Genomic DNA, 15030 nt, shown 5'->3' on the forward strand with positions numbered 1-15030 from the left:
CAGGGGGTGACAGGTCTCTTTAGATCCAGAAATCTGAGCATTTTTCACAGGCCGGAAAAACACTGCGAGAGGTCAAGAGCCTTTTGAAATCAAGAGATGCATTACTGCTTGTTTTTATGACTCTCGTGTGTAAAAGCTGTCAGATGAGCGACACAGTTTTGCTTTCAGATCTCTCACTGATTCATGATTCTGTCTGAGCGAGTGAATGTCTTTATAAACGACGACTCTTCCCATTAACAGACTCTTAAATTCCTGAAGTTTAAACTTTGACCTCCAACACTTCAGAGCAGTTTAACAGACACATATGAAGGTAATAAAACCCCTTTAACATGTATGTAATATAAAGAAGTGATCTGAGATCAGCACATTACTGGTGTGTACAGTAGCGTTGATCTGTGGTCCTCGTGTGTTGTTCTTTATGATGCCCAGCGTCACTTCATACTTCTGTCCTGGACCCAGACCCGTTTGCTCAAAACTGCTCTCTGAAGGGTTAAGACTGTTCACAACTTTCCCATTTTCTTCTTTCTATTGTTGAGATAAACAAAAGAAACATAAACACATGAATGTAATCATTCATTCTTTTAATAGGTAAATAATAACGTTTTATTAGTAACAAAATGGATTTCATTTTTTTTCATTTTTTAATACTGAGCCCTGAAATTCAATACAAATAAATAATAAATATGTCAGTATAAATTGACTAATGGTCAAGCATTCAAACACCATGTTTCAATATAAAAATTTTCTCTTGCGTGTGCGATAATAAATGACTCTATACATCAACAATGTGGGGTGCTAATGGTGAATTCAACCACCATAATAACCAGTTTAACACTTACTGTAAAACCATTCACATGTTGTTTAAACCAGTAATTATGAGTTCTTGTAAAAGAAAGCCAGAGATTTCCTCCTGACAGTTGTCATGTCATTTAAACAGACGTGTGAGGCAGTAACACAACACACATCATTATTGTACATCAGTGTCACCTCAGCGGTTGTACTGGACTGTGTTTGTACTTCATGCCTTCATTATTGACCATCAGAAAACCTCCTGTCATGCATGTAAATGTTATGATCCTGGACACTGGTTTAGTGAGCAAAAGTGGATAAATGCAAAAATTTATGTGAATCCCAATGGAGGTCAAGAATGCTTCATTTTAATGGCTTCTTTTAAGATTCAGATGAAGAAAATGGAGTAAACATCAGTGCTAATGAACCCCAAATGATCAGATCAGACTTAAATGACCTCTGAAACATTACACAGTAGACTTCTATGAACTTCATACCACAGTAAACCTTTTGACCTGAGGACGGACATCAGCAGTATCACAGTTATTTATTTATTTTTTAAAGTTATATTTTGCTTTTATTAAACAGTGAGTGAGGAGAGATCATGAAAGTAGAGGGAGGAGAGAGGGGTATGGGATCGGCAAATGACCACGAGCACGGAAATTGAATGCACCACATGTCAGAGCAGTGCCCAGTACACCATCGGCTTAGACCGGATTCAGTTATTTAACTGTTTGAATAATGTCAAAAGGGGGTCCCTTAGCTAAGCCCCACCCCCCTGGCCAAGCCCCCATCATTATAGGGTCACCATGATTTCATAAAGTAAGATGTATTTAATTTTGTGTATATATATATATAGGGACAGGGGACCAATGGGAACATGACACATAGTACAAGGGAGCCAGGGGTCCTGGACCAATGTTTTAATAAAAAAATGTTTCCCCCTTAAATTAGTGTAAAATTTTGAGAAGAATTTATTAAAAGCCCCTAACCCAATCCTAAATCAAAATTTAGAAATCTGCCACATCCTCCAGAAAACAGCGTGAGGCGCATGTGAGAGTTTACATTTATTTCAGACAGAAATCTTTTGGATGAGTTTATTGTGAAATTTGGACAAATAAAAACAGTATTCCTTTGTGGCAGCGCAGCACGAGAATTATAAATTCATGTAGTATTTTAATTTTATTAAAAACCAGGGGACCCCTAATTTATATTTTTGTGCTTTATAGTACAGAACCATCCCAGCCCCACTTCAATTCGAACACCGGTTTAAGTACACTTTAAGAGCTTTGATTTATAGCACATTCATAATATAACTAGTTTCTGTCTATGTAGTTTTGGTTATTTTATTTAGGAGATATGCAGCACTTACTGTGTTGCGAACTATCAGCTCCCATCCGTCAAACGGGAAGTCCAACTTATCCCATGAAACTTCCACTGATGTTTCCCTGACAGATTTAAACATCAGACCTTCAGGCTTTGGTAGATCTGCACAGAAAGAATCATAAGTTCGGAGCAGTATGGTATTCACAAAACAATATTTAAAGCAATTTTCAAAAAAAAAATTATTAAATAAATGTTTTATTCCTATCCATAATACATCTTAACCAGATAATATCTGTGCTAGTTTAGCACCGCTCCATGCATATTTAAACTGTACAAAAGTCAAGCACACCTGATTATATAATATAATAATGGCATCCATATCCATAATTAAAGGTGCGGTGTGTAAACTTTAGTGGCATCTAGTGGTGAGGTTGCGAATTGCAACCAACGGCTTATTCCACTGCTCACCCCTCGCTTTTGAAACAGATAGAGAAGCTACAGTGGCCGCCACCAGACAAACATGTCATCGTCAGAGACAACTTAGTAAAAACGTGTCCGTTAAGGGCTTCAGTAGAAAAATGGCGGCACAAAATGGCAGCGTCCATGTAAGGGGACCCTCTGTGTATGTAGATAAAAAGGTCTCGTTCAACAGTAATAAACACATAATGGTTCATTATAAAAAGGTCTTTATACACCCCTGATAATATAGTTTTGTATATCATATTGAATTTCTGTCAAAAGATCCTTCTAAAAATTACACACTGCACCTTTAAATGTTGTTTATTTGGAGTTGTGTAAATGTGTGTGTACATACGCGTTGCCACCCGGGCGCTGACTGGAACGCTCTTCTTATTGTTGAGGACAGCGTAAACATTGATCAGATATTCAATCCCAGGTTCCAGTTCAGACACGGTGGCTGACGTTTGATCTCCGGGCACACGGAAATCCATCTGCAGGCCACCCGGTGACGTCGGGATGTAAGTGATCAAATACTCCATCACCAGCATCTCATTCTTCCACGTGAGGTTCAGTTTCTCCGCAGAGACATCGGAGACGCTCAGATCCTTCGGGGGAGAGACTGAGAAACAGATTAATCTTTATTAGCATCAGTTATCGACTGGACTCTGATGAGAAATGAGAATAAATTCTCAACCATTTAACCCCCGGGAACCATTTAAGCAAACTGTTATTAATGGGCATTTCGGATATTTTGACTTTAATTGTTTAACACCGTCTGCTTGACCTCCACCACTATAAACATAAAGCTAATGGACTTCACAGCTGCACATCTGGTAGTGGAAGTCATGTACTGATTATTGTAAAAATCTCTAAACATTGTTCTACTCATTCATTCAAATCAGATTTGACGTAAACTGAGTCAAAGCTTTTTGGGTCTAAAGTGACCATTTATAAATGTAGTGCCTCGTGATTTTCAGCAAATAAACTGAAGACATTCATGCACACGCTGCACAAATGTGAGACACAATCTTTCATGCATGAACATTCAAGCAAAAAATGAGTCAACAGTGCTTTAAAAAATAAAGAGTGTCACCTTCAGAGCAATCCTCTCCAATGTAGCCTTCGTCACAGACACAGCGACCATCCACACACAGACCGACATCACCGCAGTTATTCGGACAGCTTCTTTCACCGCAGGCATCTCCGGTGAATCCCTCATCACACACACATTTCCCACGGACACAGCGCCCGTGATTATTGCAGTTTCCAGGGCAGATGGAAACAGAGCAGTCCTGACCCTCAAACCCATCCGGACACACGCAGCGGCCCTCCACACACTCCCCACGGCCGAGACAATCGTTCGGACATTTCATCTGACTGCAGTCTTCTCCTGTGAAACCTTCATCACAGACGCACTGACCTGCGACACAACGCCCACGGTTCAGGCAGTTGCTTGGGCAGCTCTGTTCACTGCAGTCTTCTCCAGTGAAGTCTGGATAGCAAACGCACCTCCCGTCCACGCACCGACCCTGACCGTAACAGTTTGATGGACAGGTCGTGGCGCTGCAGTCCTCGCCAGCAAAGCCTTCGTCACACACGCACTGACCGTTGACACAGCGACCACGGTTGTTGCAGTTATTGGGGCAGCTGAACTCGGAGCAGTCGTGACCCTGAAAACCAACTTCGCATTCGCAGCGTCCCTCGACGCAGCGACCTCTGCCGTTACAGTTGTTCGGGCAGGAGAACTTACTGCAGTCCTCACCGCGGTAACCCGTGTCACATATACACATCCCATTGACGCACAGTCCTCTTTCATTGCAATTGTTTGGACAGGTCAACTCTGAGCAGTCATCGCCCGTGTATCCGGCATCGCACACACAACGGCCATCGATGCAGAAACCCCGACCGGAGCAGTCGCTGGTACAGGTGACCGCACCGCAGTCCTCTCCGGTGAAGCCGGTGTCACAGTAACAGGTCCCGTTGATGCAACGTCCACGGTCGTAACAGTCATTAGGACAGATGAGCTCAGTACAGTCGAAGCCGGTCCAGGGCTCGTCACATAGGCACTCGCCGTCCACACAGCGACCGCGGCCCAGACAGTTGTTCAGGCAGGCCGACTCTGAGCAGTCTTCACCTGAGAAACCCTCGGTGCAAACACAAACCCCATTAACGCACCGTCCGTTCTCAGCGCAGTCAATGGGACAGATCTTCATGCTGCAGTCCACACCTGTAAAGCCATCGAAACACGCGCACCTTCCGTCTACACACTGGCCCTGGTCATTACAGTCTCCGGGACAGTCGGGAATCGTACAGTTTGGACCTTTCCAACCCAACTCACAGATGCATGCACAGGTTTCAGTGCTGTAGTTTCCGTGGCCGTTGCAGTACGGCTTCACTCCTATTGAACCTTGAAGATACATGGGAGTCATACGTTACATATCATTATATTATCATAAATGCAGTATTGTTATTTGCTGATGCTACATCATGATAGAAATATCGGTAGGAGACAAAACAGATGTGTTTTCACAGTTAATCTTGGATTGGAGTAAGCTGTTTACCTGTGGCCTGTGCGCTGCAGCAGGTGGTTTCTGCACTGCATTGCTCTCTAAGCGTCGACACTTCACCCTCCAACATCTCCAGTCGATTCAGAAGGTCCTTCAGATCCAGCTCTGCATCTTTACAGCCACAGGCCTGCTTTGGGATGTTGATGCGATGAGTGAATACGATCTGGTTTTGCTCATCTGTCGTGTGCTCCGTCACCTCTGAACCGGACGGAGCGTCTCGTTGTTCAAGATCCGAACCACCCGGCGTGTCCAGGTCCACTGAGCACAAAGGGCTACCCGGGACTTTAATGTTATAAACGTGGTTAAACACCACAGGCTGGGACGGGTTTGTAAGGGTTACGCTGTGCGTGCCAGGAATCATTGGAGCTTCTCTTCTGTGTCTGATCATCTTCTTTACAATCCCAGCGTTATTTACAGTCATCAGGGTGGCCAGAATAAAACATCTGAACATCAGATCTCCTGAAGACATGATTCTGCTCATCAACAGGGCTCGATCTTAAAGCTCTCTGGTCAGGGTGAGATTCTGTCTCTACAAAAGCAAGAGCACAAATCATTCAAGGTTATCACCTGTGAGTAACACAACAGAGAAAAGATCGATCTCGCATGACATTTGATGAAAATAAGATACATGGAAATAAAAACCATAATAAGAAGTTATTAAAGTGATGTCAATCTGAAGATAAACTCTTCATTGAAGGGATTAACACTCTATTAGATTTTTGACATCAACCAAATAAAAATATTGAGAAAACATTTAAAAGTGCTTTTAAAAGAAACTTCTTAAATGTTCTTTAAAAATGATATTAAAGTTATCTACATAATCTTAAATGAAGTCAACACTTTGCCTACAAATAATGTGAGGCGTACAGTCAGTCATCTGTTATAATACTAATATGTAAACTATAGTGGATATAATTTAAAAACAAACACCCATTTTTATGCATTTTACAATGTACAGTCTGCAATAGGCGGCTTTAAATGTTCTTCTTTAAATTAATATGTTAAATTAAAACACAGAAGGTTTGTTGTTTTATTAAAGGTGCAGTGTGTAAATTTTAGTGGCATCTAGTGGTGAGGTTGCGAATTGCAACCAACGGCTCAGTCCACTGCCCAACCCTCTCTTTTGAAATGCATAAAGAAGCTATGATAGCCACCCCTGGACAATCATTTCATCATCGGAGACAACTTAGTAAAAAAGTTTGTCCGTTAAGGGCTTCTGTAGAAACATGGCGCCACAAAATGGCGACTTCCATGTAAGGGGACCCTCTGTGTATGTAGATAAAAACATCTCTTCTAAGGTAAAAAAAACATAACGGTTCATTATAAAAGGTCTTTATACACCACTGATAATATAGTTTTGTTTATTTTGCATTTCTGTCAAGAGATCCTTCTAAAAATTACACACTGCAACTTTAAGGGCAACAATGATCCAGAGTCAGTGTTTCATGTCCATTTATAACCATAGGATTTATCTTTAGAATGAAATGGTCTATTATTACCTTATTTGAAAGGGTCATGAATAATAATGTTGAGCTCTGCTCTGATTGGCTGTTTCTCATTCAGTAGCTCTGTGTGTGTGTAAACAGATCTTATGTTTGAGTCTGTATCAGATGAAGATACAGATTTTGAGAAATAATCTATTGTTTGGAGATTGTTAATGGACATTTCTGAGTGGTAAGTTTGTGTTTTTTTTGTAGCATATAGCATTAACTAGCATATAGCGCTAACTACTTACACGCCCCCAGTTAATTACAATGTTGTTATAAAGTTAAAAACAGTAACTATATGGTAGTTAGCACTAACTCAGCAGTCACAACTTTGTTTTTAGCATTATAACAACATTGTAATTAATTGGGGGCGTTCATCTCGACTGTAACGTCACAGTTGGTGTTATGTTGAGATTGGTCTATTAAGGTTTACAAGAAGGAGGAAATAATTGCATTTGAGGTTTACTTTCTATGGTGCCTTTAAACAAAATTGAGTTGTATTATATTCAACAGTTTTTATTTGTCAGACAAAACCATCTATTGCTGTTTAACTAGAATATATTGCTGCATATGATTTAACATTAGTAATGATATTGTTAAAGACAATTTCTTTACCATTACCATCTGTACTGCTGACTGTATTTCCCTTCTGTGATTCAGACTCCTAAAATAAAGTCTTTTACTTGAAGTATATTAAAAAAATCTGCTTTTTAGTCTGTGGATTCAAGCGGAGATGACCTCATATCTGGAGACTGGAGATGTGTAATTTGTGGCCGGTGGACAGAGGCCAGAGTCTGGGTCTCCTCCACACACACACACACACACACACACACACACACACACACACACACACACACACACACACACACACACAGCGTGGGAAAACTCATTTAAATCTCATTCTGAACGTCTGTACAGCCTCCACACATCTCCAGCGACTGAACACATGTGATGCCAAAGAAAGAAATCTCAGTTTTCATCCACCTACACATCAGCATCCGGACGGAGTACAGCGCTTCAATCATGTGTCAGGAGTTTACACACTTAAATGTGAAGCGTGCCGTACAGTGTTTTAGAGAAATGTACCCCTTGGCAAATAAAGTCGATAAAATGTCCTAATGGACAGAGAGCATGTCCAGTTAATTAGATTAGTTTCATAATCCTTCCATGTCTTTGTCCCTACATCACTGAGATCAACTGAAAACTATTGGTTTAAATAAGTAATGGCCTATTATCTCTAACCATTAAGTCTTCATGTTCTTTCTTTAGCCTTTTATTACAAAAAATTGGGCTTATAGTTTAATTGGTCTAGAAGAATGATGTAATATTTCTCTTCATTCATTCCTTTAAGTTCTTCGTGATGTTGAAGGTTTTTATTGATAGTAAAGTCACAGCTTTCAAATTAATGTGCCAACAACAGGCATAATATGACCAATGACAATTCTCCAAAATTTCAGCTTAAGGTGTTTTGGAAATGCAGTGCTTGAGATTAGAAAAGAAACAGCACACATGTCCTGAACTACTCACACACTGCAAAAAATGATTTTCAAGAAAAAAATGTCTTAGTAGTTTTGTCTTGTTTTCAATAAAAATATCTAAAAATTCTTAAATGAAGATGCCTTTTCTTGATGAGCAAAACGACCCAAGAAAATAAGTCTAGTTTTTAGACCAAACATATTAAATTTAAGTGATTTTGTGCAAAAAACAAAGCAAAAAATCTGCCAATGGGGTAAGCAAAAAAATCTTGAACATTTTTCTTAAATACTAAATTCAAGAAATATTTGCTTACCTCATTGGCAGATTTTTTCTTGAAAATCATATTTTGCAGTGCAGGATGTGATTTATCATTTGTATTCACATTAAAGACAAGTATCTAACCTTAAACATGAGCAATAACGATAGTAACATGCACAGTACTAAAGAAAAAATGCAAAGCATTTTATTAAAATGAATCCAGTGAGATTATTTATGAATGAGTGTTTATGAGAAGAAAGCAATGTGATGTATAAACAGCCATCATTTCCTCTGTATTTAGTTTAGTTTTAAATCAAATCGACTCATTACAGTGTTTACATCGTCATCAACCTTAAGCTACTCATTCAAGAGCCTTTAAAACAACACCTTTCCAACTTTCACTCTTTCTACTTTCACTCTTTCTACTTTCAATCTTTCTACTTTCAATCTTTCTACTTTCACTCTTTCTACTTTCACTCTTTCCAACTTTCATTCTTTCTACTTTCACTCTTTCCAACTTTCATTCTTTCTACTTTCACTCTTTCTCCAGGTGTTTCTCCATTCTTTGAAACCCTTACATGGACCTGTGACCCTACAACCCTAAAGAGTCAGATCACACAGAAATAATGTGAAGAATCTAAAGCTTTTCAAACACAGCAATAAAGTTTAAAGAGCAGCCATTGGTTCTGGAGGTTACATTCATCTGAATCTCCTCCCATTCTCCTTTTAAACACCATGACAAAAACACATAAAACTGAGCTGAAATTTCACAGGCTTTAATCCTACATCTGCTTTTCTGAAAATATCTTCTGTTGGATACGACTGCTTATGTGAATCTTCCTTAAACAGACAACAACTGCACATTTACTGTGTTACTCATCACAAACTTCTCTTAGTGTTACACTACACAACTCTTTCTTTCAATATGAGCACTTACTGTACATGTCGGGGTTCAATTTTCATACCATAATTATTTATTAAATCTAAATCTAATCCTTTCAAATCCTGATACCAAGCAAGAAAGATACTGTACAGCTGACAGCATTCTTATAACTGTATCATCAATGAATGTTTCCAGGTTATACCTGTATAAGAGTTCTTTCTGGTTCTGGAATCTGATTGGCTGAGAGGCTTTTCCAGCCATGTGATATTCCACCAGTATCATCACGCTTCACCGTTTCCACCACTAATGCTTGTTTAACCAATTGAGCCGTACGATTACACTTTGCTTTAGAAGACAAGAGAAAAGATGAATATAATGAGAGTGATTTTGAGTGCATCTGGTGTCCCCATCAGATGTTTACGGTGGCCAAGCAACACTGCCGCATCAGAGACCAGCATCACACTACCTGCTACTCAACAAAACCATTTACATCGTGCACAAAAAAATGTGATGTGTTTTGGTCATTTTTGGCCATGCATTTTGTAATCTAGATCAGGGGTTTTCAAACTTTTTGTGTGTGTGGACCACTATTTGTAATCAAGAATTTTCGTGGACCACCTTATAATACTCATAATAAAATATGTCCTGAATTTATCTGCACCTCTAAATAACTGGTCATCACATCAGTACAACAGATTCTTAAAACATATTCTTAAAAAAATATATTTTTCTTAAAAATTTTTATTATTTTATATTTAATTTTGCCTTTACACGGACCACCTGCAGTACTCTCACTGACTGATCCGCGGACCACAGTTTGGGAATGGCCGATCTAGATTATTAATAATTTCAGGAACACATACCTGTGAAGATATTATTACTGCATTAATATTATAGTTTCACTTGTGCTGGCAATGCAATGGGAATTTTCCCACCTGGAAAACAATGACACTGGCCTCAGGATTCAACCATCTGTTTTGTCTGCTCCCCGAAAAAGGTTTTCATGCATGTGTGTGTCATACAAGTTTAGACTGGAAGAGCTCCGGCCGTCAATCGTTTTTTTATTGTCCAACAGATTCCATTCCCAGCAAATACTGTATACAATTCAAAGCGAGCCTATAGTGAAGCAGGAAACATCAATCCACACATCAGGAGAGAAAGCTGAATACACAAACTCTCTAACATGTTTAGTTGTCCGTCAGTGGGCGAGTAAAGGACTTTGATTGATATTTTCACATTTCAACAAGCTCTTCTCTCTCACAGAGGCCAAAACATTTCACATTTTACTGGGAACTAAATATTTTCACTTCACATCCATGTGCTCATTAACATCATACTTTTGTTATAATATTATTGTTATATCATCCTATACATTATTTTAAATCAACAAGGTTTATTACACTGTCATTTAAATATTTATGAATTCATTTAAAGAAAGCTTAACATTGGCTGTATGTGGTGTGATGTCACCACGAAAATGATCACAGACAGCAGACAGATAAAAATCTCAAGATATTCGCTGTAAAGTCATATTATACATTTCATTTTTATATGCTGCTTACAAAAACACAGCAATACACAACCATGTTCATATTTTGTTTTAAAGGAACAGTATGTAGGATTGTGGCCAAAACTGGTACTGCAATCACCCAACTGGTGGCCAAAACACAACATGACAACATTAACATTAGTTGAGGGCTGCAACTCCACTTTTTAAATGACAATATCCTGGCCAGACCACTGTTGTCAGTGATATAAGTATTTGAAATGAAAATTATTTCTTAATGTCTAGTGACATATCAGGGCCATTTTTTAAACATTTGATTTTTACTGTTTTGGAATCCATTCGGCTGATCTCCGGGTCTGGCGGTAGCACTTTTAGCATAGCTTAGCATAATCCATTGAATCTGATTAGACCATTGAGCATTGCGCTAAAAAATAACCAAAGAGTTTCAATATTTTTCCTATTTAAAGGAACAGTATGTAAGAAATGTATATCAGTTAATCATAAAATGGCCCTGATATGTCACTAGACATTAAGAAAACATTTTCATTTCAAATACTTATATCACTGACAACAGTGGTCTGGCCAGGATATTGTCATTTAAAAAGTGGAGTTGCAGCCCTCAACTGATGTTCATGTTGTCATGTTGTGTATTGGCCACCAGTTGTGTGATTGCAGTACCAGTTTAAGCCACAAGTTTTGTGATTGCAATACCAGTTTTGGCCACAATCCTGCATACTGTTCCTTTAAAGTTTGACTCTTTTGTAGTTACATTGTGTACTAAGACCGACTGAAAATTAAAAGTTGTGATTTTCTAAGCAGATATGGCTATGAACTAAACTCTTATCCTGGCGTAATAATCAGTGAATTTGCTGCTGTAACATGGCTGCAGGAGTTGCAATAATATTACGCAACAGCCGAAAATAGTCCCCTGTTATTGAAAGATACCAAGGGGACTATTTTTGGGCACTGCGTAATATCACTACGCCTGCTGCACCCATGTTACGGCAGCAAAGTCCTTGATTATTACACCAGAATGAGAATGAGCATTTGTGTTATTTTTGACCCAAAATGGGTAAATATTGGACAGAACACCTGCTGGGTTAAAAATGACCCAATGTTGGATTGTTGTTATGCAACCATGGGGTATAATAACCCAGCATTTGGGTTAAAATTACCTAGCATTGGGTCAATTTTTAACCCAGCACGTGTTCTGTCCAATATTTACCCATTATGGGTCAAAAATAACCCAGACATTTTAGAGTGTTGTTTTATTTTGTTGCATTTTACATGATATAATATGTTGGGTATAAAGATATTCAACATTTTAATCACAAACTTCCCCACCTGAATGATCAGTTACATCATGAATGGAAATGTGTCTCTATGAATCGATGCTTTCCTCATCAAGGAAACTTCCAGCAATCTCTTATTTCACTGAACTGTCGTATACTTTCAGGACATTGAGTGTGATGAGGAAACCATCAGACTTTAACCCATATGTGATACTTTAACAGTCAAACACATACAGCAGACTGAATTTCTCACTTCTACATTGGCCGCTTACCAAAGGCAGTGAATGACACTTATTACAAAAAACCCTGGAAGATCTCCATCAACAGCGACCATCTGCACTGTGACTCCAGACACAATTCACTGTGGAGATCTGTCGTTCTGTTCAGATGAGCAGTATGCACTTATATCATAGATAACACAAACATTATAACATACAATACAGCTGTTAAGCCAATCCAAATCAAGACTATTCTTAATTCATATTCCATGCACGTGTAAATGGTTTTGAACAGGAATTAGTTTAGTATGCACACTTGTTAACGACACACTACACAGTATGCAGTGCACTTGCATTACACAGCACTGAAATTAAATCAAGTCTTTTACTTCATGCCTTTTGCTCCTTCAGAAGAGGCAGAAACAATGCTGTGCCGTAGTGAGGACATACGTGTTTTTGCGGAAAATTAGCAAACTTCAGACACTGAGGAAAAACCTAACAAGTGCAGGACTTTAAACACATCACATGTTTTTACAGGATCTTTACGGTATGTAGGAATGCATGCACAGTTTTCGGAAAATTATTTGAACCAAAAATCAAATCCCGGATGCATTTTCCATAATCTTTGTGTGAAAAAGGCTTAAGTTGCTAGACGAATAAAACATGTAAAACCTCATCTCTGAACAAACAGATAATGTTACTCTGTGTATATTAAAGTGAAGCCCTAAAGACCCATGTGGAGTTTCTCCTCTCATTCCTCCACACATATCTGAGGTGTAATAAACTCCCGTCTGCTGCTGACCTCACACAATTTATGTCTTTTCATTTCAGTGAAGCGCGACTCTTTCATCTCATCTTAAACTTCAAACGTCTCACTGGATTGAAGTGGACACACTTCCATTTACATGAAGATTAAACTGCCATGGTGTACAAAAACCACTGATAATAATTCATACTTAATTCTCTGTGATATTTATTTCTGAACCGCATAAAGTCCACACTGAGTTTTACAGTAAGCAGAAGTCAAAAACATCATGTACTCTATTATTATTATTATTATTCATGAGACCTCTGAGTGCCATAAAATATACCCCAAACTTTCCAAACATGCTGCACATTTTCTTCAACAAAAGTCACGGCTCTGTTTCCACACCTTGCCTTACTTAATACTGACTACACAGACATCTGCTTTATAAAGCGACAGAGATGTTAACTGACTGAGAAAACTCTTCAGAAGACAACAGAGTTTCATGTTAGCATGACATTTAACTGATGATAAACACACACACACACACACACACACACACACACACACACACACAGTAGCTACTTGACATATTTTCCTGTTTTTATAAGCAGAAGCTGTTAAACACAGACAGACAGACAGATGATATCAAAGTAACACAACACATCAGTCTTAGGATTTCATCACTCAACAGAGATCTGAAGAACATACATTGAGAGCTTTCCCTTAAATACAGGTACATGAAATGGCAACCAGTAAACTTGCAGGTTGTTATATTTTGATTTCATTTAATAAAATAGCATGCACTAAATCATTAAAAATATAATTATTCTACATTTACATTTTATGCATTTGGCAAATGCTTTTAACCAAATTGACTTACAGTGAATTTCAATTTTGTCCAGATGTGCTTATTGGGATCAAACTGAGCTACAGTAACACATATACTCCTCAAAGTAAACCTAATACATGATTCCTATTTCTTGTTAACTATAAGTGTCACTAATCTGCAAAAAACCCCACTAAGTTTAAATCGGAGTACTCACTTTTGTATCTCCTGGACATCAAATGACATAAAATGAAAAGCAAAGAGAAACTTCCCGGCAGTAATATCACCTCACCTGTAGTTAAAGTATTCAGATTGTCACAGTCGTCTCATTTGTCTTTGTTAGAAGTGTAAGAGAAGCAGTTCAGACTTAACTTCTTTATGAACTTCTGAGAAATAAAATTCCACTGAATCAAACCCAGAAGGAATGGAAAGTAAAATGAGCTCATGAATAAAACTGAAATAAATCAAACATACCGGCTTTAAATTGAGCTTGCAGACGCAGAGCACATCCAGGTGTGACTCAAATGAGAAGCTGAAGATCTGCGGCTTCAGTCCTGCTCCACGTGCTGGAAGATCTGACAGCCTCTGTAATGTACTCCACACAGAGAGAGAGAGAGAGAGAGACACACACAGAGAGAGAGAGAGAGAGAGAGAGAGAGAGAGAGAGACACAGAGAGAGAGAGAAAGAGAGAGAGAGAGAGAGAGAGAGAGAGAGAGAGAGAGAGAGAGAGAGAGAGAGAGAGAGAGAGAGACACAGAGAGAGAGAGAGACACAGAGAGAGAGAGAAAGAGAGAGAGCTGAGCTATCCTCTTCATGAACTCAAATCCATTCTGTCTCTCTCTCTGAATCCCTCCCACTGTATGTGATGAGTTGAGGTGCCTACACACTGAGAATATTTTACCCATAATCCCCTGCAGTGCATGAGTACATCTGTCTGTGTGTGATATAAGATTCTATAGGGAGACGAGAGCAAACAGAATATTTAATAAACCTGCATTTTAAACCAAGTGTGCTGAAACTACAACGCTATACGGACTCATACAGGCTGTGAATTAAACTTGTGCTCTCTTCTGAGGGAAATATAAAGTAAAATAATTAGTGCTGGGCAAAGATTAATTGCGATTAATCACATATAAAATACTTTTTGTTTTAAATGTATATATAATATAGAATTTATAAAAATATACATAAATA

At 38.6% G+C, this 15030-nt stretch overlaps 1 protein-coding gene across 7 annotated transcripts in view; it reads right to left on the reverse strand.

Annotated features, from left to right (window-relative positions):
* The window catches only part of tnca (tenascin Ca), a 38791-nt gene extending 24344 nt beyond the window's left edge, over positions 1 to 14447 (reverse strand). For 5 of the 7 annotated variants that reach the window (XM_065251201.2, XM_065251198.2, XM_065251200.2 and 2 more), the window contains exons 1-6: positions 14311 to 14447; positions 5136 to 5670; positions 3668 to 4981; positions 2930 to 3193; positions 2162 to 2277; positions 372 to 525 (exon numbers count right to left, since the gene is read on the reverse strand). In XM_065251201.2, the coding sequence (XP_065107273.1) occupies positions 372 to 525; positions 2162 to 2277; positions 2930 to 3193; positions 3668 to 4981; positions 5136 to 5622 (2335 nt within the window). In that variant the 5' untranslated portion in view covers positions 5623 to 5670; positions 14311 to 14447. Of the gene's footprint in view, positions 1 to 371; positions 526 to 2161; positions 2278 to 2929; positions 3194 to 3667; positions 4982 to 5135; positions 5671 to 10180; positions 10345 to 14128; positions 14223 to 14310 lie in introns of those variants that run through there. The other 2 variants (XM_065251196.2, XM_065251197.2) reach the window with 2 other exon arrangements.
* Between the last annotated feature and the right edge of the window lie 583 nt (positions 14448 to 15030).

This window comes from Paramisgurnus dabryanus, chromosome 5 (genome assembly GCF_030506205.2).
Source record: "Paramisgurnus dabryanus chromosome 5, PD_genome_1.1, whole genome shotgun sequence".
NCBI lineage: Eukaryota > Metazoa > Chordata > Actinopteri > Cypriniformes > Cobitidae > Paramisgurnus > Paramisgurnus dabryanus.